Source organism: Rhinolophus sinicus, chromosome 9, assembly GCF_057876585.1.
Source record: "Rhinolophus sinicus isolate RSI-liver-muscle chromosome 9, RSI-T2T, whole genome shotgun sequence".
NCBI lineage: Eukaryota > Metazoa > Chordata > Mammalia > Chiroptera > Rhinolophidae > Rhinolophus > Rhinolophus sinicus.
In genome coordinates this window covers 38,457,922-38,480,856 of record NC_142509.1, presented here as the reverse complement: position 1 = coordinate 38,480,856, position 22,935 = coordinate 38,457,922, and the positions used below count along the sequence as shown (strand labels likewise).

The following is a 22,935-nucleotide window of genomic DNA, read 5'->3' as shown; positions in this document are numbered from 1 at the left end:
GTTCAGGAATGGCTACGAGCGTTACATTTGAGGAGAAAGACAGGAAGAGAAGGAACTTCTCGGTTGGTTGTCCCCCACTCAGTAAGGAAAGCCCTGAAAATGCAGTCCCTCCTTCAGCCATGCAATATGTGTCATGTGCCCTAAATGCCACAAAGGGCTCTCCTGGGACCACCAGGCCAGCCAGCCCTAGGACAAAGTCAGCCCGTAGCCCTTAATGTGGGGGCCGCCCTCCTGCAGTCAGCTGGTACTAACCGGCTCCTTGCCGCTCAAAGCACCCTAATTATAATACCTAACGGGCCAATGATTTGGGAGCTCTGGTCTACATATTGGATCTGCCCTAAGTACTCTCTCCTGGGTTCAGACTTCAGGCCCTAAGTTTTGTAGATCCAATTAGCAAATATTGTCTGAAACACTGAGCTACTGGGCAAAAGAAAGAAGACAAACAGACTTGGACGCAAGGACGAAAGAAAACCAGGAGAGAGACAGAGAATAATGGTCATTCATTCTTTCAAGAAGAGCGACTCTTGCTATGTGTTGGATACTCCATAACATCCTGAAGATATGGAGATTCATGTGGCAGAGTCCATGTCGTAATGAAATCACAGAGGAGAGGAAGGGAAAGGAAGGAGAGGGAGAGAGGAATACATGGACAGCTCAGAATGACCTGAACAGTACAATACTCTGTGTGCATAAAGACGGCAGGCAGGGGAACTTGAGTTGGTTACAAAGCTGGTGCTTAAGCTGCACAGTGGCTGACTGATGTCCGGTCACTAAACAAGAAAGCATGCAGGGCTTGCTGTTTTCTTCTTTTCTGATTGTCTCCTTCTTGAGGGAACTGAAAGGCGTGTGGTGGGAACAGCCTGAGAGTTAAGTAAAGCGTTGGCTCACACCTAGCAGAGGGGGGCGGGGGGCTGGCTGCTGCACAGAGAGGCCTGGAGGCCAGAAGTTCAGTGTGGTCACCACTTATTTTCTGTTCTCACTAAGTGACTCAGTGTCCTCGTCTGCCACGTGGGAAGGGAGCTGCCTTACTCGCAAGTGGGTTTGAGGCTGAGAAGGAATAAAACTCGTAGAAGGCCTTTGGGAATAGCTACACAGGATATTTATCTTGTGCTTACTGCAAACACTGGTTCCTCAGATGCAAGTCAAAGATGGGGAACTGAGGCATTCAAATAAAATACTTAAAATCTGACCACAGTGTCAATCCTGAAACAGCCAATGACTCCCGGGGCTCAGGAGACCACTAAGCGTGTCCACACCTGCTGGCATTTTACGCTGTTCCAAGGATCAGGGGACGAAAACTAGCTGAGGTCTGCAACCTTGGCAATGCCACCTTGCCTTCGGGAATCATGGGCATCCTTGGGTGGTTTAGCAGATTCAGACGAGAGAAGCTGGCAGGTGTCAGTCTTGGTCCAAAGCATCATGGGAAATGAGCCGCGTTTCCAGTCCCCCTCCATCCTCTCACTGTTCTGCAGGCTCTTCCAGCAGGAGACCTTCCTGCAGCTCCCACGGCAGGTTTGCTGAGAGATACTGAGCTGGGAGCCCCGAATGCACCCCGAGAAACGGATCTCATTCCTTGCACTTCTCCTTAAGACACCTCCCACCCCATTCCTGGAGGTGAATGCCTAAGGTGTCTACTGCTTAACACAGGTGCAAGGTGGAGTCAGATTGGTGGCTGGGCCCTGATTCTCAGAGGGACGCCAGAGAGGTCACCATTGTATTTCATTCTCTTCCCCGGGATCTGATAATCTGATTCCCTTCTGGAGATTTCCATGCCAAGTGAAATCTGAGTGAGGTCATTAATTATGAAAATTCACAATGCATGATTATAATAATTACTCTGATCACATAAACATTATACCACCATGAATAATTTAATCGGAATCACGCTTTTCGCGAGAAAGGCAATTAAAATAAAACCCAGGGAGGAGGCACAAGACACGTTCTGGCTTGCTCCGAGGGAGGCTTTGTTGTCACCAGAATGTCCATCCCTTGTCACCAAGAATTATCCCCCATCTCAGCAGGTGAAGAAACAAAGATGACAGCGAGAGGCCCGCGAGTGTCAGAATGAGCTCCATTTCGGAAAGTAGACTTCAGGAGCTCCAAAAAGGTGTGTTCCCCTGACTAGACCAAGTTCAAGCTTCTGTCTTCAGACACCAGCCCAAGAAAACCCTTAAAGGAGACATGGTCAGTCCTTAATGGAGGTCGGCACTCAGGGCGCCCAAATGCTTCGAAATTCCGCACCGAGCCAGCTCTAGAAATAAATACGTACAGGTTTTCTGTCCCCTCCTGCATGACGGGTGGTACGTCCAATTATGCAAAAGCTGAGGGACAAGGGAGTGATATTTTTCATTAAAGAAATAAAACCTGCTTACCCTGTGACTTTTCTTATCACCAAAAGGTGTTTCTTTTTAATATATGATAAAGTCTGTGAACAGCAACCATTCTGCATGAAACAGTCTGAAAATGAGGGAATTAAGTCCTGGAAAGGAGGGTTCACCCTGGAGGGAGGTGCAAGGTGGAGTCAGATTGGTGGCTGGGCCCGGATTCTCAGAGGGATGCTCTGTGTTCACAGAGACACAATTGTAGCCAGAGTCACACACCTCTGCACCACGCACGGAAAGCTGGCCTGTGGTCTTGCTCATGGGTTTCGAAACTTTTTTATCAAGACTTATTATAAGAAATGCATTGTACATTACAAGGCAGCACACGGAATATGTAAACCTACCATGTGAAATTACTCTTGAGAGTTTCTATTCTACTTCATTTATGAAAAAGAAATGCTGGTAGCAATCCACTAAATTGATTTCACTTCATCCTTATGTATTCATTTAACAGATGTTTATGAAGAGCCTACTGTGTACCCAGCACTGATCTAGGTACTGTGTATCCAGCACCACTCTAGGTACTATGTGCTCAGCACTGCTTAGGTACTGTGTACTCAGCACTGCTCTAGATATTGTGTACCTAACACTGCTCTGTGTACTGTGTGCTCCTTTTCCTTGGCTAGACTATCAGAATTCTAGGATCTTTTCCTTGCCATTCGCTTAGACTGCAGGAACTTCCCTTAAGATGCCCCAGTTCCCTCTGGGTGCCCCCCACCTATGCTCAGGTCAACAGGCTATTTTGTGGGTCTCAAGTCCGCCTGCCATGCTCAGCCTCACCAGGAGGGCGGCAACCTCATCCACAGCACTCCCCCCCCCCCCCATGTAAGCCAGTTTCTGCTTTGAAATGATGAAAACTTCTATCCAGGATAGTAATTCTCCACCGGGAAGCAGGATGTGTGCCTATCAGAATCCTAGGAACATTTAGGATTCAAAATGCTATTCAGTACGTCCTCTTGGAAAATTGAAACATGACGTACGTCTTACGTTACATGAACCACAGAAGGCAAATTTCAAATATTCGTTGTCCTTTCGGCTTGCAGAAGACAGGAAAGGATTCTCAAGGAACAGCCTACCCCTCTGGGAGAAGGAGCAGAGAAAACTCTCTGGGTTTTTATGTTGATTTGAAAACAGCATGTATGCTTAAAGTTGGGAAATGCTGCCTTGGATACAGGTGTATTCGCAGAGCCTGGGCATGTCCTGGGCTGGACAATTCCACACCCAGTGAAGGATTCTGCTGCTTTGGTAACTCAGCAGGGCTGCCCTGGTACGGGAACCCATCAGTCACGACTCAGGGTCCTGTTCTCAGATGCCCCTCTGTGTTTATATGGCCGCAGAGAAGGTTCCTTTCTTGGTCTTTAGATGTGCTCTCTCAAGATTTTAGGAAATCATTTTTCCACTTCTTCTGGAAGCCCTGGTTCCAAGTTACATGGCGGAGGATGCAATCAAGAGATTGAAACCATGGAGCGAAAAGCCGCAGGTATCAGATCTGCCCGCCCCCATCTGCCGCTGTGCCCGAGGCCCGTGTTCACCCAAGTGCAGAGTCTGAGATAATTTGGGGTTAAAACACGGAAGGACTTTCAAACATGCTATCAGTTATGTATTTAAATATTTGGGGGGAGGAAATGCAATTAGCATGTAAAACGGTGACTTTCATGGAAAGTATGGCTCAGGGCAAAGCTCAGATGAAAAGAAAAGATTTGAAATAGAAAAAGTTATTAAATAAATGGAAGTGCAGATAATACTAATATATGGCAAAAAGTATTGCGACTCATACAGGACAGACTGCAAATTAGAAACTAGTGACTTAAAAGTTACAAGCAATTTTCTGTCTTTGAAGATGCAGACTTAAATACAGCCCTTGGGCATACTTCCTTCCTTTCAGAAAATCCTCCAAAGTGAGTTTTATGGAGAGAGAAAGAGAGAGAGAGAGAGAGTTTTCTTGGCTGCACCCCCCACGCCCCAAGCACCTCTGCTCTCAGAGGAAACTGACATCACCATAAGCCTGACGATGTGTTGTTTACATGCAAATGGACGCACTATGACCCTCAGAGCCAGGCCTGCTTTTTCCTCCTAAATACGGACTGAGATTCCCGTGTGCTTACATGCCAATGTCCAGTCCTACGGGTGAGGGCACCGACGTGTGTGAGCCCTTCCTCCAGGAGCGTGAAAGCCACAAAGGGCTGGGTGTGCCAAGGTAGCGAAAGTGCGGGGAGAAGCAAGACGTCTGTCATTTTCCCTTCAACTGTCACTTGAGGGAGGCTGTGACCATAGGCTAAGACAACAGGTGACACGTCAACGCAGGGTGTATGGGTTTCATGGACTAGAGTGGGGTTTGAGCCGTGAGCGTATCAGGTGACTGCTTCCACAGGGTCCCCTGCTGCTGTCCCCTCACCTCTCGGAAAGTCCTGCTAAAATGCACAAACTGCTCTCTGTTGTCCTAGGGGAATTTCCTACAAGGTGTACGGGCCGTTCTGCCGTGTTGTGACATGAAAGGGAGGCGTGCGTCCCGCAGGGGTCAGTGGGGCCAGCAGAGGTACTACAGTGACACGGAACATTTAATCCTCCAGACTCAGAAGTTCAATGTCCACAGCGCCAGATCAATTCCAAACGAATACAGCTATTACTCCAAAACCAAGAGAGATTACCTTGAAAGCATTCCACCAAGAGATTGGCCTGTACTTTTTGGAGTTATGAAAGACAAAAAAAAAAAAATGCTGAGAGATTGTTTTTTCTTTTTTCCCTTTTCTTTCCTTTTTTTGGGAAAAGGGAACAGGACTTTATTGGGGAACAGTGTGTACTTCCAGGACTTTTTTCCAAGTCAAGTTGTTGTCCTTTCAGTCTTAGTTGTGGAGGGCGCAGCTCAGCTCCAGGTCCAGTTGCTGTTTCTAGTTGCAGGGGGCGCTGCCCACCATCCCTTGTGGGAGTCGAACTTGCAACCTTGTGGTTGAGAGGACTCGCTCCAACCAACTGAGCCATCCGGGAGGCAGCTCAGCTCAAGGTGCCGTGTTCAATCTTAGTTGCAGGGGGTGCTGCCCACCATCCCTTGCGGGACTCAAGGAATTGAACTGGTAACCTTGTGGTTAAGAGCCCACTGGGCCCATGTGGGAATCGAACCGGCAGCCTTCGGAGTTAGGAGCACGGAGCTCTAACCACCTGAGCCACCAGGCCGGTCCGAGAGATTGTTTTGAATTAACACATTTTTTGCGGGAAACGAGTAAACTCATCATATCGCCTCTAGTTGGAACCGGCAAAAATTTTGCAAAGTAAATAAATAGAGACCTCTTTTTAAACTAAAACACTGAAAGTTTCATAGAAAAATATCAAATAGATCGAAAGATATGAATATTTTACGGAAAGTCTAATTTTGGCGAGAAAATGTCAAAAAAGCCCCGCGTTAGGACGCGATTTGGCGGGAAAATGCCCGTTTACAAATTAATAGACTAAAGGAACTTGACAACTAAACAGTGTGTGATCCTTGATTCGCTTTTGAACCAGGAAAAACTTACTTTATTTTGCTACAAATGACATTGATGGGACAATGGCAACACTTGAATAAAGGATGTAGACAGGTGACAGTACTGTGACAATGGGACAATCTTGACTTAGATCACTGCAAAATGTTTATAAGGGAATGTGCTTGTTTTAAGGAAATACATACTGAAGGAGGGTCATGTGTGCAACCTATTTATAATTACTTCAGAAAAATACGTATGTGTATGTATATAATTGTATTTATATATATACCGGCGGTGCCAGAAAAACGTGTACAAGTGGACACCGTGGTCAATGCTGTTCAAGCAGTAGTTGGCCATCATCAGAAGTGTCTGGACGCTGATGGGAACCACTTTGAGCACCTCTTGCAATTGCAGACGTCACATTGTATTCGTTCATCTTTTGTTATCAGTATATGAAAGGCCGGACAATTAAGTTCGCAAACTCTCCACCATGTAAGTGCACAGTGGAAAGTTATCAAACTTAATTGTCCGACCTTTTCGTATATTGAGTATTACAATTTTAATACAGTTTTTTCTTTTCTTAAAATGTGTATACATTTTTGACACCCTCTGTATATATGTACATAAATAAGTGTGTGGAGATAGACAGAGAGAGAGAGAGAGAGAGAGAGAGAGAGAGAGAGAGAGAGAGAGAGAGAGAGAATAGATAAACAGAAAAAGAATGTTAAAGCAAATATGGTAAAATGTTAATTTGGGAGGATCTAGGTAAAAAGTATACGAGATTCTTTGTACTGTTTTTGCAACTTTTCTTTACAAAGCTTTAAAAATCATTATGATGTAAGAAGTACTTTGTACCCAGTGGATATGATTTAAAACAGTGTTTCTCAGTCAGGCTGAGTTTGCCCCCAGGAGACATTTGGCAAAGTCAACATTTTTGGTTGTCACAACTGGGGTGCTAGTGGCATCTAGTTCTACACAGGACATGTCCCCAACAAAGAGTTATCTGGCCCAAAATGTCAGTAGTGTTGAGGTTGAGAACCCTGATTTAAATACTTGAGGAAGAAGCAATATTCTTTGCAGATGTCAGCCACAGAGCTGTTGACAAAGCAGCCTCGTTCGACCCAGCTGCCACCCCCTCCTTAGCCTGCTCGCTCCGTCTCTGGTCCAACACTTCTGCTTGTTCTGCCCACCTCTACCAAGTACATCAGGAGTCGGTTTCAATGGACATGGACTTGGTCTGCCGAGCACCCCTTCCCTCCCTTCTTCTGGTACCAATGCCTCCCTTCTTCTGGGAAGGGTCGTTCTCCTAACTCCCACCACGTAGATTGGATGGGGGCTTCAATATGTGTGTGGACCATGCTGCCATGGCCACACGTGACTGTGCCCAAATTGGGCCAGTTCTGGTACCTTCCGCTTCCTACCAAAGCTGAGAGGTCCAAGGCAGAGGTGGAAAATCGGCTACACTGACGCCACAAGCCAGGCTGTCCGGCCCACAAAGCTTTTCACATATTTTCATTTTGTTGCCAAAACTCGAAAGGAGCCATTTCATATTTTATTTAAAATTTTACTTCTGGTGTACGTGAATCGGTAAGATGTCAGTGTTCCCAACTGTAGGCATAACGACTGTACTTATCTCCTGGGCGACAGTGACGACCACAATGTAATAAAGTAAATACGCTAATATATATAAATGGGTGTATCTGTCACACAGAAGGGGCTCTGAAACACTCTACACTCATTTGGGGGGAAAAAGAGTGCTTAGCTGCATTTAAAAAATGCCTTCGCTTTTCTCAGGTATTGCAAGTGCAAAACTACTTACATGGGGTGCATTTGGGAGCTCCACGCCTGCTGTGGCTTGGCAGGCACACAGCTCCCTTCACCCTGCGGACAGCAGTTTCAGACCAAGACAGCTGGTCCGTGTGGGGCGGCGCATGGTCACCTCAGAGAGCGCACTCGCCCCCCAAAAGAACGTACCTTGAGACAGAGGTTTCTTTGATGGGAAAGACAGACTTTTTCTAAGACAACAGAAACCCACGCAAGTAAGAATACAGACCAGATGCCTCTTTTTTCCAGAATAGCTCGGTCCAAAGCCATCGGGGGGCCTGGCAGGGAAGGTGAGGGGTGCGGCAGCCTGGAGCTGGGCGTCAGGGGTCAAGCGCCCAGGACAGCAGCCATTTGGATGGGGACCTCGGGGCCTCACAGCCGCCGTGGGTGAGGAAGGCAGCCAGCAGAGGGGCTGGCACCAAGCGGACTGAGGAGGGGACTGGCCCGGCAGAGACGTGAGAAAGGAGTCACAATACAGAGACAGAGAAATCTAGGATGAGCCTTCTGCTGCTGGATCAGAATTGAGGTATCAGTGTGAATTCATGGGGGGAGGGGGGAGAGGAGGCAGAGGGGGAGAGGGACACGGACAGACATACAGACAGAGGGAGACAGAGAGACAGAGGGGAGAGAAAGGGGAAGACGGAGAGAGAGAGAGAGAGAGAGAGAGAGAGAGAGAGAGAGAGAGAGAGAGAGAGAGAGAGAGAAAGAGAGTTAAGGTGTGCACTACTGTCCCCTGGCTTCGTCCCCTCGGAGCCCCCGGAGCACCCAAACGGAAACGAGCTCATCTAGAGCCTAGACTTTGGTTTCTAAATACCATCCCCGACTAAAAGGAACTGAGCTGATTCTAGGACTGGGGTAGGGGGATTATAAAATGAGTCTGGGAGATCTTACATCTGGAAAGGAAGGAAGAGCTTACAGACTCATGATGACATCTCAAAAGGACATAGAAGGACATAGAAGCCGTGAGAAAATAGCTCCCACGGGCCAAATGTGGCGTATTCTGAGCATCGCAACAAACAGAGACAGTAATGAAATACAAGCCACAGGGTACAAATGAAATTCATGGCCCGTTCTGTTAATTCATTAAAAAATATATTGAAATTCTAATGAGGAACAGGATACTTATGTTGTCTGTAAACATTTTCCCCCACAAAATATTGATTGATTTCAACGCAAATAAGAACAACTTCACCGTAGAGGCTGGCACACACGAGCTTTGGTCAGGGCCCCAAGTGAGCACCACTGATATCGTGACAAATTTAAATCATGCATCACCTGATACAATGCAATGGGAAGAACAGAGCACCCCTTCTGGGACATGCCCGCCAGGGGCGTATCTCTGGGATCTAATCATGCAGAAACGTCAGACAAACCCAAACTGAGAGACGTGTCAACAAAGTCACTAGCATGTAACCTTCAAAAATGTCAAGGTCATGAAATTCCAGGGACGACTGAAGTGCAATAAAGAACCAAGACACAAAGGAGATTGTGGAGACAACAGGGGATACGGAATTAGGGAGTGAGGATCGGGTAGTAATGTGGCCTGTTGAGCGTTGCAGTTTCGTGAGAGCACGTCTGTTCTTAAGAAAACACAATGCAAACCTCAGGGCAGTTTGCATCTGTTCAGTCAGTGATTCTTAGACGGCCCAGGGGACACGACTTTTGCACACTCACTCTTGGAACTTCTCTATACGTTTGAGCTTGTTTCAACAAAAACAACACATGTCCAATTATGCTCCACTATGTGAGTGAGTTTTATTTGTACATGTCAATGCCTGCAGGACACAAAGTCCAACTCAGATAGTTCCAGGGCTTTTCATGGGGGCTACTTACAGAAAGAGCTGTAAAAGTGATGCCGGGTGGGGGCCCAGAGATAAGGAACTGTGGCAGATGGCAAGGTTTCATTCTTTTTTATGGCTGAGTAGTATTCCACTGTACACGAGAAAGACAAACACTGTATGATTCCCCTATATATGTGCATTCTAAAGAACAAAACAAACAAACAGAAACAGACTCATAGATACAGAGAACAAACTGATGGCCGCCAGATGGGAGGGGGTTGGGGCTGGGTGGAAAGGGGAAGGGATTAAGAAGTACAAATTGGCAGTTATAGAAATAGTCATGAGGATGTAAAGTACAGCACAGGGAATATGGTCAATAGTATTGTAATAACTACATGTGGTGTCAGGTGGGTACTAGATTTATCAGGGAGGGTAACCTCTTAAGGTATATAAATGTCTAATCACTATGCTGTGCACCTGAGACTAATATAATATTGATGTCAACTGTAATTGAAAAATCAGACAATTGTTTTAAAGAAGAAAGAAAAAGAAACCATGGGAAACAGGCGCCATCAGAAGAGGCAAGACGGGAAGGAAGTGTCACTGAGCCCAGTGACAGCAGGAGCCTTTGGCAGGGCCCCCAAATAGCAGTTAGACTCGTGGGGTCAGAAGCACAGACAGCAGGTGGAGAGTAAACCCCCAGCCTCTCTCCTCTTGCCGTCCACTGGCCAACTCCAGATGGCGTCCCGCGGGCATGGGAATTGCACTCTGCAGGGATCAGCCTTCCAGGGCCCAGAGTAGGATGGAGAAGAACGCAGATTGTATCTGGAACATGGGCAAATGGGGTGGGGGAGCCAAGCTACGTTAACCCATTGGACCCTTTTCAATACCTATGAGACAAGTCCTCCCAGACCCATTACACAGATCTGAAAACTGAGGCTCTGTGGGATCAAGGAGCGTGCCCACATCTACACAAGGGAGCAGGATTTGACTCAGGCTTGTAGGAACACAAAGCCCTACTCTTGCCTCCCAAACATGACCTATCAGGTGAGGCAGAAACAAGCTCCTTCTGAACCCTGCCTTTGTCACCTTATGTGGTGACTTTTCTTTGTCTTCTCCACCTGTGATGCTCACGTACCTGAATTTGGAGATGTAGGAATATGTATTGGTTTGGGTTTATTTTCTGGCTCCAATCACTCACCCTTTCTCTGCTAGTAGCACCCCAATTTTCCTCTGCACCCCACTTTCAGCCCTCATAAACGCCTCCCACAGCTCTGAGCCAGAATAATGAGAGTATTTTACAGGCCAGGTGGATTGATTCAGAAATGGGGCATGAACCAAAACAGAACCAATGAAACACAGCATGACTTTACTGGACAGATGTGTGACGGAGGGAGGGAGGAATGAATGAATGAATGAATGAATGCCAAAGCAAACACAGCCCAAGAGAAGGCCACCGTAACTGGAGGTGTGCTGGGAGGTGGAGAAAGTCGTGATGTTCTCGCCTTAGCTGTTTCTGCATCCGTCCAACTGGAGAAGCAAGCCGACCTCCCATGAGCTGCCCTGAGCACCTGTACACCTGTAAGAATCGGCCATCCAGCCGGCCTGTGGTTTCATTTTGTTCGCTTGGTTGGGTGCTAATGGCCTTGCCCACTGGGTGTCCACTCATTTGTGTTTGGGCGTCAGGCCTCCGCACTCCAGGTTCCAGCAGTGTGGGTGGAGACGACCTCAGTGAGTTCCAGGCCTAACCAATCAGGAGACTCCATCCCCTCCTGTCACAGCGACTGGCTCAGGGTTGGGTCAGGGATTCCAGGAAGTCCCATGAGATTCACTCCAGCGTTTTCTGTAATCCTTTGGGAAGTCACTTCCTTTCTGTGTGTGCTGTGTGGACAGAACATAGACCTGGAGCTGCTGGAGACCATGGTGACACCCCAAAGTGCAGCGAATAAAGAGGAAAGCGGAGACCAGAGACGGGGAGAAAGCTTCTCCAGCGACACTGACTGATCCTGGATCCAGCGGTGCCTGAAGTCCACCTGGACTTCCCAGTTCCCTGACCCAAGACATTTATTCCACCCATCATTTCCTTTTCCTTCTCTTTTTTAAAAAGTTTGTGGCTTTGATGCCATTTGCGTGAGCTGGGTTTTTCTGCATTCGCAATGAAAGGAGTGATAACTAATAAACTAAATGACTTGATGCATATTCCAGGAGCATTTCCATTAGGCAGGTGGAGAGGGTTTTGCCTCAGAGCCTCGAACACAACCCCATTGTTTCCAGTGGAGACAACACCAAGCTTCCAGTGTGACATCTGTTCGTGGTGTAAGGTTTTTAATTTTGGCTTAAAATCATCACGAAGTTGGAACAGCATGAGGAAAGCAGAACCAGCTTTCTGTTTTGCGTGTGTGTGTTGGGGGGTGGGAGGTGATGGCCTGAAAGTCCCTTGTGTTCATTTTGAGACTAAGAGAATCCCTTTGTGCCACAAAGAGCTGCTAATGAAGCAGCAGGTGCCAAAGTGGGTGGTGTTATATCCACATTTCTGTAGCATCTGAGTCCACAGAGACAGTGTGGAAACACAGCAGACAGCAAACATTGTAATTACGAGGCCAGAGGGACCAACTGAGCAAGAAAGATGAAAAGAGTCAACTGCAGAGCTGGGTGAAAGAAACTAGCGTCGGGGAGACCTGGGAGCCGCTCTGGATGGTCCTAGTTACTACAAACCCAGAGGGAGGAGGGGGGTTAAGAGAGTATCAAGAGTATTATGAAACTAAGCCAAATGGAATTAGGTCTAAGCTGTATTTAAGCGTGAAGTACATCAAGGGATATAAACTGCTGGCTCTCTCTTTAGGTTGATAATAAACGGAGACCTCAGACTTGACCAGATTTTTCTATCCTCTGATATTGTCGAATCCACTCTTCTCCTGTGTTCTACGCTGTCGTCAGTTATTTTTAAAATATTGATGTGTGGTTTCTATTAGTTACATTCTGTGCTGCTTTTTCTCCGTGGCTTTGAGGAATATCCATACGAGAATAGCTATGATTTATTGAACTGTTACTATGTGCCAAACCGCACCATGTGATGTGTTGAAAAGCACCCAAAACATAGGTCCACTCAGAACCTAGGAACGTGACTGTGTAAGCTAAAGATCTGAGATGAGATCATCCTGAATTAGGGCAGGCCCCGAATCAATGACAAGTGTCCTTGGAACGCAGAAGGGGAAAGACAGACAGAAAAGAAAGCCACGTGAAGATGGAGGCAGACCAGAGGGAGGCAGCCCCCTCCACGGGATGCCAGGAGCAAAAGGGACGCTGAAAGGAGCAGAGGAGGATTCTCCCCAAGAGTCTTGGGAGAGCGCGGCCCTGCGGGCACTGGAGTTTGGACTTCGGCACCAGAACCACGAGAGAATAAAGTTCTGTTACACTGAGCTCCCCTGTCGGTGCGAACGTGTTACAGCAGCCTCAGGAAACACACCGTACTCAGTGCCTCGCACCCATTTTCCATTAAACATTCTCAACAAGCCTGCGATGTAGGCAGTATTACCTCCGTTTTAGAGAATAAAAACTGAGGCTCAGAAGAGCGACCCTTTACTCAAATTTTTGCTCCACGCGCACTCGCTATCCAAGATGATGGGACCATATTTGTTGATTTTGCACCCAGCGCCCCTCCCACCTTCTTTTGTAACAGCTCTTCCGTTTTGCACTGGGAGGCGTGAAGACCCCATGCCCTTGCATACAAAGGGTGGCACTGTGGTTCAGACCGTCTGACACTTTTCTAGACAGATGGGCTTTGGCAACCTGTTCTCATCTCTGGCTGCACCTTAGAATCACCTCAAAAGCTTGTGAAAAGAAAAAAAGATCAACCTTGACTCTATGCACACCTCCCCTCCACCATCACCAAAGATCCTGGTTCAATCGCTTTAGGGGAGGGCCCGGGGATTGGCATTTTGGGGGGCTTCCTGGAAGATTCTCAAGTTTAGCCAAGGCTTTGGGCTTCTTTCTTCTTGGAATCTAAAACAGAAGCCTAAAGACAAAAACAAGTGAGGCGGCTGGAACTTCTGTATCCCAACAGAGGCACAATTCTCAGTACAGGGGGCGTGAACTGGAACTGCAGGGACCCTCGGACAGGCACCTTCCGACCCTCAGGAAGCCTGGTCCTTTAGCCGACCTTCAGGGTCATGGGCTCGCAACCCCCATTCTGTAGGTGGCCCTGCTATGTTTCTTCTGCTAAAACCAGAGGCTTCTGACCAATTCCACCAGGACCTGGCAGAACTGAAGCTCAAAGGAAAGCTTCCGCTTCTGTGAGAACAAGCCTCCCTAACTCACCCAGAAGTGACAGCTCCCGTGCTGCGGCCATGGAAGGTACTGAGGGAGAAAGAAAAATGTTCCCCAGGGCAGACATGCTCTTCTAGAACAAGTGAGTTAGGATCCCAGACATGCGTAGGTGTGTGCTAACCCTCGTGACATACCGTGTCTCCGGGAAAGTAAGACCTCGCCAGACCAGCAGCTCTAATGCGTCTTTTGGAGCAAAAATTAATATACGACCTGGTCTTATTTTTAATACAATATAAAACGGAGTCTAATATAACATAATATAATAAATATAAAAGACCGGGTATAATATATAAGACCAGGTCGTACATTAATTTTTGCTCCAAAAGCCGCATTAGATCTGATGGTCCAGCTAGGTCTTATTTTCGGGGAAACACGGTACCACTAAGAGCACCTTAACCAGAAAAAAGAAATGCACACACTGTGCAAGATAAGGCATCAGTCACTCTGGGAAAGTATCTTGGAGATTCTGCTAATTCAGACTCTGGTTCGGTTGTATTTTACCTTGTTCTCTCCTTAAAGGCAGTAACTTTGAAATCCCTAACGTGTATAAACACTTTTGTTCAGCTCAGCACACAGGTAAGAGAAAAAATAAAGTCCCGCAGAGAAAACAGCTTCAAGGGCATAGAAGTACCCACGCGGACATAGAGGCAAGCTAATTCAATGTAATTTTTATCCTTCTTCTAAGTATATACAAATAATCTCTAAATGAAAATTCTCTTAGCCATACCTCGGGTATAAGATGCATGCATTTGAAAAAGATAATACGTAAAGAAAAAAATATATTGGGGATACACTGTTTTAACACAACATAGGAAGTGTATCACACAATTTGAATGTAGGCTTTGGTTAATGAAAGATGTATTTTGTGAGCCTTAGGACAATGACTGGAATTTAAAGAGATTCAAATAAGGAGCCAATGTGGAGATAAAATGGAATCATCAAAATATATTTAACATAAAAGCAAGCAGAAGAAGAAGAAAGAGGAAAGAACAGATGGACCATAAGGAAACAAGTGGGATGGTAGATTTTAATACAAACATATCAATAATTATATTAAATATAAGTGGTCTAAACACAGTGATTAAAAGACAGAGATTATCAGATGGGATAAATAGGCAAAACCCAACTCTGTGCTACCCATAAACAACTAATATTAAATATAAAGATACAGATTGGTTAGAAACGAAAAGACGGGAAAGATACACAATGCAAACACTAATCAAAAAAAGACTGAATATCAGATGAAATAGACCTCAGAACAAGGAATATTCCCAGAAACAAAGACGGATATTACCTAATGATAAAGGAGTTAAGACATAACAATCCTACATGTGTGTGAACCTAAAACAGTGTTTCAAAATACATGAAGGAAAGCTGACAGAACTAAAAATGAAAAGTAGACAAACCCACAACGTGGTTGGAGATTTCAACACTACTTTCAGTAACTGACAGAACAAAATGATAAAAAATCAGCAGGAATTTGAAGTACCTGAATATCACTACAGGCATCTGGAGAATCCCTGTGACCTTAGGGTAGGCAAAGATCTCTTAGATGTAACACCAAAGTATAATTACTAAGAAAAAAAATTAATATATTACACTTCATTAAAATTTAAAACTTTTGCTCTTCCAAAAACACATAGTGGGAGAAAACACCTGTCAACACAAATTTAATAAAGAACTTGCATCTGTAATGTATAAAGTACCCTCAAAGACTAACAATAGGAAAATGACAACCAATAAAAAATGGGCAGAGATTTGAAAAAGACATTTCACTGACGAAGATATAAGATGGCATGTAAGCACGAGAAAGAATTGCCATCATCATTAGTCATGAAGGTGAGGATTAAAACCTCAAAGAAATGTCACTACCACTTGTTAGAATGGCTAAACAAAATCAAACAAAACAATATGGATAACATAAAGTGGTGCTAAAGATACAGAAGAAATGGAACGCTATACATTACTGGTGGGACTGTAAAAGGTTCCTATGTTTGAAAAGTTTGCAGTTTCTGATAAAGTTATATGTGCAGCTACCATACCCCCAGCAGTCCCAGTTCTAGGTACTGACTCCTAAGAAATGAAAACCTCGGTTCACACTAAAACCTGTTTGTGAATACGTACAGTGACTCTTTTCATAACCACCAGAAAGTGGAAGTCACCCAAACCTCCTTCATTCAACGAGGAGATGAAAACACCAAGGGTGGTGCATCCATTCAACGGAATATTCTGCAGCATTAAAAGGGAACAAATCACCGATCTCTAGGCAAACAGCGAACCCACTGTGCTGAGTGAAACAGAGCAGATTCAAAAGCTGCATACCGTGCGATCCCATTTTTATGGAATTATGAAAAAGGCAAAACTATGAGGACAGAACAAAGCAGTGGTGGCCCGGTGCCTGGGGAAGAGAAAGGAGGTGGCTGCACAGGGGGGTAAAAGGAGTGAAGGACATGCTTTATACCTTAACTGTGGTGATGTTTACATAACTGTCCATGTGTCAACACTTATAACTCTATATTCAAAAGGGTGGATTTGACTGTAGGCAAAGTATACCTTAATAAAACTGATTTTTAAACAAAGTGGGTCGCTGTAAAAATAGTCCATCAATCAGACTTTCCATTTATGCCATTAATTCAGTAATACTCCCTTTCACTCCAATTACTATACCAAAGACTCGTTTTTATTAGCCTTGCTTCTCATGACTATGGATGTGTAGGAACTATCTAAGACTTCCGCAGGCTCCGCTCTAACCTCTGCTCAAGGAAGTGCTAACGACGCATATAATTGAGAGTTCTGCGTTTTCTGCTGCCTGTCTCTGCCACCCTTGTGATGAAGCTCAGAGTGAGGTGAAGGAACAAGGCTAGGGGAGCAAACTCAACAGCTGAGGGGGGGGAGAGCAGGTAGGTAAGGGGGGGTAAGGGGGACCTGAACACACGCCCCATCCAGGGCTGGCAGAGCAGCCGCACGCTTAAGGGAAGTTGTCACTCCTGATTTTCAGATGTGAAGTCTCCCAATTGGGGGAGCCTATTCAATAAAAAAGAAAGAAAGAAAGAAAAAAACCCACTAAAACAGTGCTTATCTACAGGTCCTGCAGTTTGCAAGCACTAGTCGTAAAGGAGAGGAGGACCAGTCAGAGTGTGGTGGTTTAATACAATGGCTTCCAAGAAGCTGGAATCACCCCTAAGACGCTTCCAGATGGCAGGGAGTTTCAGCTTGAGCGACAGGAAGGGGAGGGTGGAAGTCAGACGCAGGCCTGTGCCAAGTGTATGACTGTGTGTGTCGTAAGCTGCGGGAGGACGAGATGTGACCGTCATTCTCTGGTGGCAGCATCCATGTGGGGAACTGAGAAGCACCTCTCCACCGGGATGACCCCTCCTCCTCATGAAACCTGTGGCCGGCCCCAGACCCCTTATCAGAAACTCAAAATCCCCGAAGGTCTGACAAGGCAAAGGTTCACTTGTTTGTGTTTAATTCATTGGGTAGCCAATGCTGATCTACAGTGAAATGAAGCATTTGGGGTCCTCATCCTCTTGTGTGTGATTTATCCTCTTGCATGTTTCCTGCAAAATTACCAATGTGTACAATTAAAGGGTGCACCTCCAGACCAGTGAGGGGGTGTTATACAATGTACGCATATGACCACATGCCTGCCTCTATCTATCTATCTATCTATCTATCTGTCTGTCTGTCTGTCTGTCTGTCTGTCTAATCTACCTGCTTACCTACCTATCTTGCCATCCAAAGATCTCAACGATTCTGAATCTTGAAACACATCTGGCCCCACAGATTTCAGAAGAGAGATCATGGTCCTGAATGACCTTTGTAGACGTCGCCTACGGGACTAACAACCTAACAACACCACACCTCTGATGGTATCTCAGCCCACCACCACCTTTCCACCACTTTATCTAGGGCCAATTCCTGAACCTCTCTCTCAAGGACACTTCACCTCACCTACCTCAGCGCATCTCAACTCTTAGAAAGACTCCCTTGTTTCACTGTGGGGACGGAGCCCCAGAGAGCAGTTTCCAGGCTCTCGGCCTCACATGGAAAGGTGCTGGCTCCGGTAGCAGATGGCCATCAGCTGTGACTAGTTGGCCATCAGCTGTTACCGGTTAGCCATTGGCCACTAATATAACTGCCGTGGCTGAGCTAGCAAGCGCGGACTGCAGTTAGCAAGTGCGGTTGGTGGGTTGGTTGGCAGAGAAGCAGATGGCAGATTGCGGATCGTGTGGCTCCTGCTTCCTGTGTCTCCAACCCAGCCGCCAGCGAGACTATACTGGTGTGACTCCCCTATCTATGGCTCCGTGGGTGTTCTTTTTTGGCCTCACCATATCCTGTGTTTTTATGCGGGGAGCAGGACCGGAGACCCTGCATGACAAATGTCCTGTCCTCTGTATGGAACCTTCCAAGAACGATGACTCTTCCAAATCGTGCAAATTACAGAGCCTCTAAACCCACAGTTGAAAATAAACATATAATTGGTATTAAAAATTGATCAGTGGTTTCAAAGACTCCAGAAACTAGCACTTAAATCCTTGGGCAGGAAGAGTCAGAAATGACTTTTTTTTTTTTTTTTGCCTAAAAGACGGCACAAATTTAAACAAGGGTCAGAGAGCTTTCCTTTTTATAAGAAATTTTATGGGGCAAACATTTTCTTTGTGGAGGAATCAAAGGGGAACTGCGACTTTTGGTCAGGAGAAACAAAATGAAAAATACTTTGCCCAGGATGGGCTGCAGACTTATTGGTCCCCAAACCACGTGGTCAAGCAAAAGCAAGGAGACAAAACCCCACCCAATGGAGACTGCACTAAGCCAGCGGGAGGGGTGGGGCATCATCTCAGATGCCCCCACCCCTTGCTGTGTACATAGCATCCTCCAAACAAAATTCCCAGCTTCCCCTTCCCACCGAAGCGCTGCCTTATTCCTACGTGGGCATTTGCAACAGACACTACTCGAAATCAAACAAAAACTCATCAAGTGGAAAATGAAAGGAATGTGAGTTTTAATTTTAAAAAGTCCAAAACTGACTTGAAAAAGCACATTTAGCATTCGGAGTTCTCACCTGGTTAAGTCCTCTCGTGGAGGCAGGCAGAAAGCCTGAGGGGCTCTCACCCATTGCTCAAAGTAAAACGGCCACACCTGCGTGTAGGAAGTGCTTTCCACCCATTAAGTCACTTTATCATCAAACAATCCCCGTGTAGTATTTGGGGAAGGGATTGGTTTTTTTTGAATGGCCATTTTATATTTGGGGAAACTGAGTCCCAGAAATGATGGAACCCAGAGCTAATAGCAGGCACCACATTTTGGATTTGTTTGCCCTTTCAAACAGAACAGAAAAGGGCTCCCCATCCATTGGAAGGCGCGCGCGTGCGTGCGCGCGCACACACACGCCTGTTCACCTGGAGCTCTGGGGAGAAAGGGACACTAAGCAATTTCGTCCAGCTGGTGTGTCTGAGAACCTGCAGCCCCAAGGCAGGTGGATTTCTCTGGAATTTCAGGCGGTGTGCAATGACTTTTGAAAAGCAACACTACTTTTGAACGTCATGGGGCAACTTGACTCTCCCAGCGCATTTCCAGCCCAGCTCGCAGGGCTTTGGGCGGGAGACGCCGCGAGGCTCACCAGCTGGGACGCGGCTGGTGGGCTGCGTGCCCGGGGCGCAGGAGACACACCTGGCTGTACCCCCGAGGAACCCGCGACCCCAGCGGGCGCCGGCAGCAGAAGGCGGCGCTCTCCCCGGTCTCCGCGCGGACCCGCCCCGGACCGCGCTCAGACGCTGTGCGCGTCGCCCCCGCGCGGGCGGGAAGAGCGAGAGGCGCGGGCTGCTCCGGGCTCCCACCACCTCGCCCAGCCGCTCCCGCCGCCGGTCCCGGGGCCGCCCGGCCCGCACATAAAATAACAACCGTCAGAACAGCGGCAGCGGCGGCCTTCGGTGAGCTCCTCGGGCGCCGCGCGTTCGCTAAACGAAATTCTCCCGACCCGAGGCGCGGCCGCACTCCCATTGCAGAGGTGAGGAGACTGAGGGGCAGGGCCGCCGGGACCCCTGCGGGGAAGCCCGGCCAAGGTCCCACATGCGCCCTCCCGCACTCTCAAATTCGGGGTGTCGGAGGGGTCCCCGTCCTGACGAGCGGAGGGCCCCGCGAGCTGTGCGTCGAGCGCGCATCCCTCTGTGGGCCGAGGTCGGTTCCCGGGCCCCCAGGGCTGGGGAGGGGGCGGGCGGGGAGAAAAAGGGCAAAGAAGCCGGCCCCCCGCGGCTGGGCCCCAGCTCCACAGAGGGACTGCGCTGGAATCAGTCCTCACGGTACTCGGGGTGGAAACAAACATGCAGGGTCCCTCAGCCACGCCCCCCCCACCCCGGTAAGCTCCCGAATCCGGGGATAGCGGACAGACCAGATTTGCCCCAAAACCCTGTCCGCGGCGCCCCGCTGCGAAAGGGGCCGCCCCGCGCCCGCCACGGGCGCTCCTGGTGGGACCAGCGCCCTCGCCAAGGTCCCCACGACACCCCCGCCTTTCGGTTCCCCCTGCCCGGGCTCCTGGGAGCGACTCCCGCCCCGGCCTTACCTTTGCCCAGCAGCGCGCCCAGTACCAGGCTCAGCGCCCCGCACAGCGGCGCCACCGGCCGGGGGGCCGCGCCCTCGGAGCGCATCCTGCGTCTGGCAGCTCAGGCCGTCCGCCGGCCGCCCGGGGCGCAGCGCCGGCCCGCGGCCCTCGCCGGCTGTCCCATGCCCCGGGGCGACCCCCGGCAGCGAGTCGGCCGGAGCGGCGCGGCTCGGGTGGTAGCGCCCCTCCCTGCCGGCTGCTCGCCGCGGCGGCTCCGGATCCCGCGGCAGCGCGCGCTCTGGCCGGGACAACTTTTCTCCAGCCGCCGCCGCTGCAGCTGCGGCCGCCCCGCCCCCAGGCCCGCCCCCAGCCGGCCCCGCCCCCAGCCGGCCCCGCCCCCAACCCCGCCCCGGGCCGGAGACCAATTGAGGCCGCCGAGGAGAGAGTGCGCGCGCCCCCCGGGCGCAGAGCAGCGAGTTGAAGGGTCCCTCCCCAGCGGGGGGAGGCGAGGGCCGCCGGCTGCACCCCCGGGGCCGCCGCCTCCATTTGCAGCCTCCGTCCTCTGCGCCCTGCGGCTCGCATCCCCGAGAGTTCTGCGCAGGTACCCAAGATGGAGCTGGACCCTTCCCTTCCCGCCCTCCGGCGGTCGCTGCAGCGCGAGTGGGACCGTAGCACTTCCCGCACTCAACTTCAGGTTGTCCCCCGATTTTTTTTGCCTTGCGAGCTGGGGACATCTGGACTTAGAAGCCCGGTGCAGCGGAGGCGGCGAGCTCTCCTGGGTAGATAATCCAGGGGGAAACAGCAACGCGCAGTCTAGAGCGGGACACGGATTTACGGGGAGGCACGTGCACAGCTGTGTACACGTGTGTGAGAGGAGCAAGGGTAGCAGCGGTCCCTCTGAGGAGGGGACCGGGACGCCGGCGGCAAAGGAAGGTTCCGTTTTCACGGCCCTTTCATATTGTTGGATGTCCCCCCCCATGTGTTTTTATTAACTCTTCAAACGGGGTGTGCCCCCTCCCCAGCCAGACTTGCTCCTGCGATAGCAACTGCTCTGCAGATTCGGACGAGGCAGGTCTGCACTGGCCGCCACTCTTGGCGCCCCACGTCGTTCATCTTGTCTCTGGTGATGCCAGCACGGCCCTCCCTCCTCTCAGGGATCCCAGCTGCCTACCTGCGCGGTGACTGACGCTGGGGCCTCTTGGGCCACGTGGGGCTCTGAGCAATCCCAGGCGGTACCCCTACTCGCTCTGTGAGTGAAAGGTGGTCCGTTTGAGACCGGAAGCTTGCCCAGCCCTCCCCCAGACGCTCACTTCCCCAAACCCAGGCAGGCAGCCCGGCCTGTGGGTCTCCTCTGTGTGGGGCACAGGGCTCAGGGGCCAGCTCTCACCAGGCTCAGTCCAACCTCAGAAAAGGAGCCCAACTGTGTCATGTGTCACCATCATTCCCCGTCACTAGAACCAGGAATGAATTTCAAATAAAAGGGAAAAAATGCATATATCCTTGATTGAATGAGAAGAAACAAAACCGTGAAAGAATTTGAACGACTGAAAATCCATTTCTTATGCCCCAACTCAGTTAAGGGGGAGCTTGGGGGGGGGGGAAGCAAAGGCTCTGAAGGTACCTCCAGCAGGAAGCCCTTCTCCCTGCTGGGTAGGGCTGGGATTCTGGGCCAGTTGAGAGAAATCTCTCTCCCTGCTTTTCTCAGTCTACTGGGCTTGTCTGATGTGGGGACAAGCAGCTGGGAACACCAGCCAGTCCCCAGCAGGAGGGACAAGCCAAGGTAGTGGAGACTTCATTTTTCAAGTGGATTATGCAGACAGTTGCCCAATTCTTCAGTTCATTCAGCTAGTGTAGACACAGACTTGGAAAGCAGTCATAAAGTAGACCCAGGCTCCTAAAATTGAAGGCACATTCCTGTCTCATTTTTATTTGTTGGCCTGAAAGTCACTGGAGAATAAATATTTTTCATTTAAGTGTTTCTAGCCTCAGATATACAACATATTGATTAATCCTGACTGGGGGGGAGTGGGGGGATTTGCTTTCTCCTCTCCCCTGCCCGTCAGAGGAAAGGAACAAAAATGCCCCCAATTATGCCCTCCACTTGCCCGCTGTTCTCCTCTGTAGGTTCACGGTTTGCTCTCCCCCCAAATTGTTTCTTTCCTCTTGGCACAGAATATTGCCCTCTCTACTGCAAAGCCAAAGGCAGGTCCTTCCTGGGCCACGAGTCGCCATGGTTCAGATAACCAAACGGAAACTGAACGAACCATGGCAAATACATAGCAATTCAAAATGAGGGGCACAAAGTATAAGAGCATGCAGTGAGTAAATGCCCTTCACGGAACCGGAAGGGTCTGCTGTCCTCAGTGTTGCCAGTCTCAGGGGTCCCTTGAGACTGTGAAGTCCCAGCATCGCCAATCAGGGCCTCCATCCTGTTCCTTCCATAATGAACAAAAGGAGACCCAGGGAATGGGGGCTTCTCTTTTGCAAATTTCATGCAGGATCCCATTTAATCTATCATGTGACCTTCCAAAAATCAAACAAATTTGCACACAAAAGCTGAACAAATAAATAGATGATGTGGTCAATTTATCTTTTTAAGGAAAACCCATAAAAATAGAGGTGTG

The 22,935-nt window shown here is 48.7% G+C and overlaps 1 protein-coding gene across 5 annotated transcripts in view; it reads right to left on the bottom strand.

Annotated features, from left to right (window-relative positions):
- TMEM132C (transmembrane protein 132C) overlaps nt 1-20,629 on the bottom strand; it is a 268,198-nt gene extending 247,569 nt beyond the window's left edge. For all 5 annotated transcript variants that reach the window (XM_088801091.1, XM_088801089.1, XM_088801092.1 and 2 more), the window contains exon 1: nt 20,333-20,629. In XM_088801091.1, the coding sequence (XP_088657217.1) occupies nt 20,333-20,417 (85 nt within the window). In that variant the 5' untranslated portion in view covers nt 20,418-20,629. The remainder of the gene's footprint in view (nt 1-20,332) is intronic.
- Between the last annotated feature and the right edge of the window lie 2,306 nt (nt 20,630-22,935).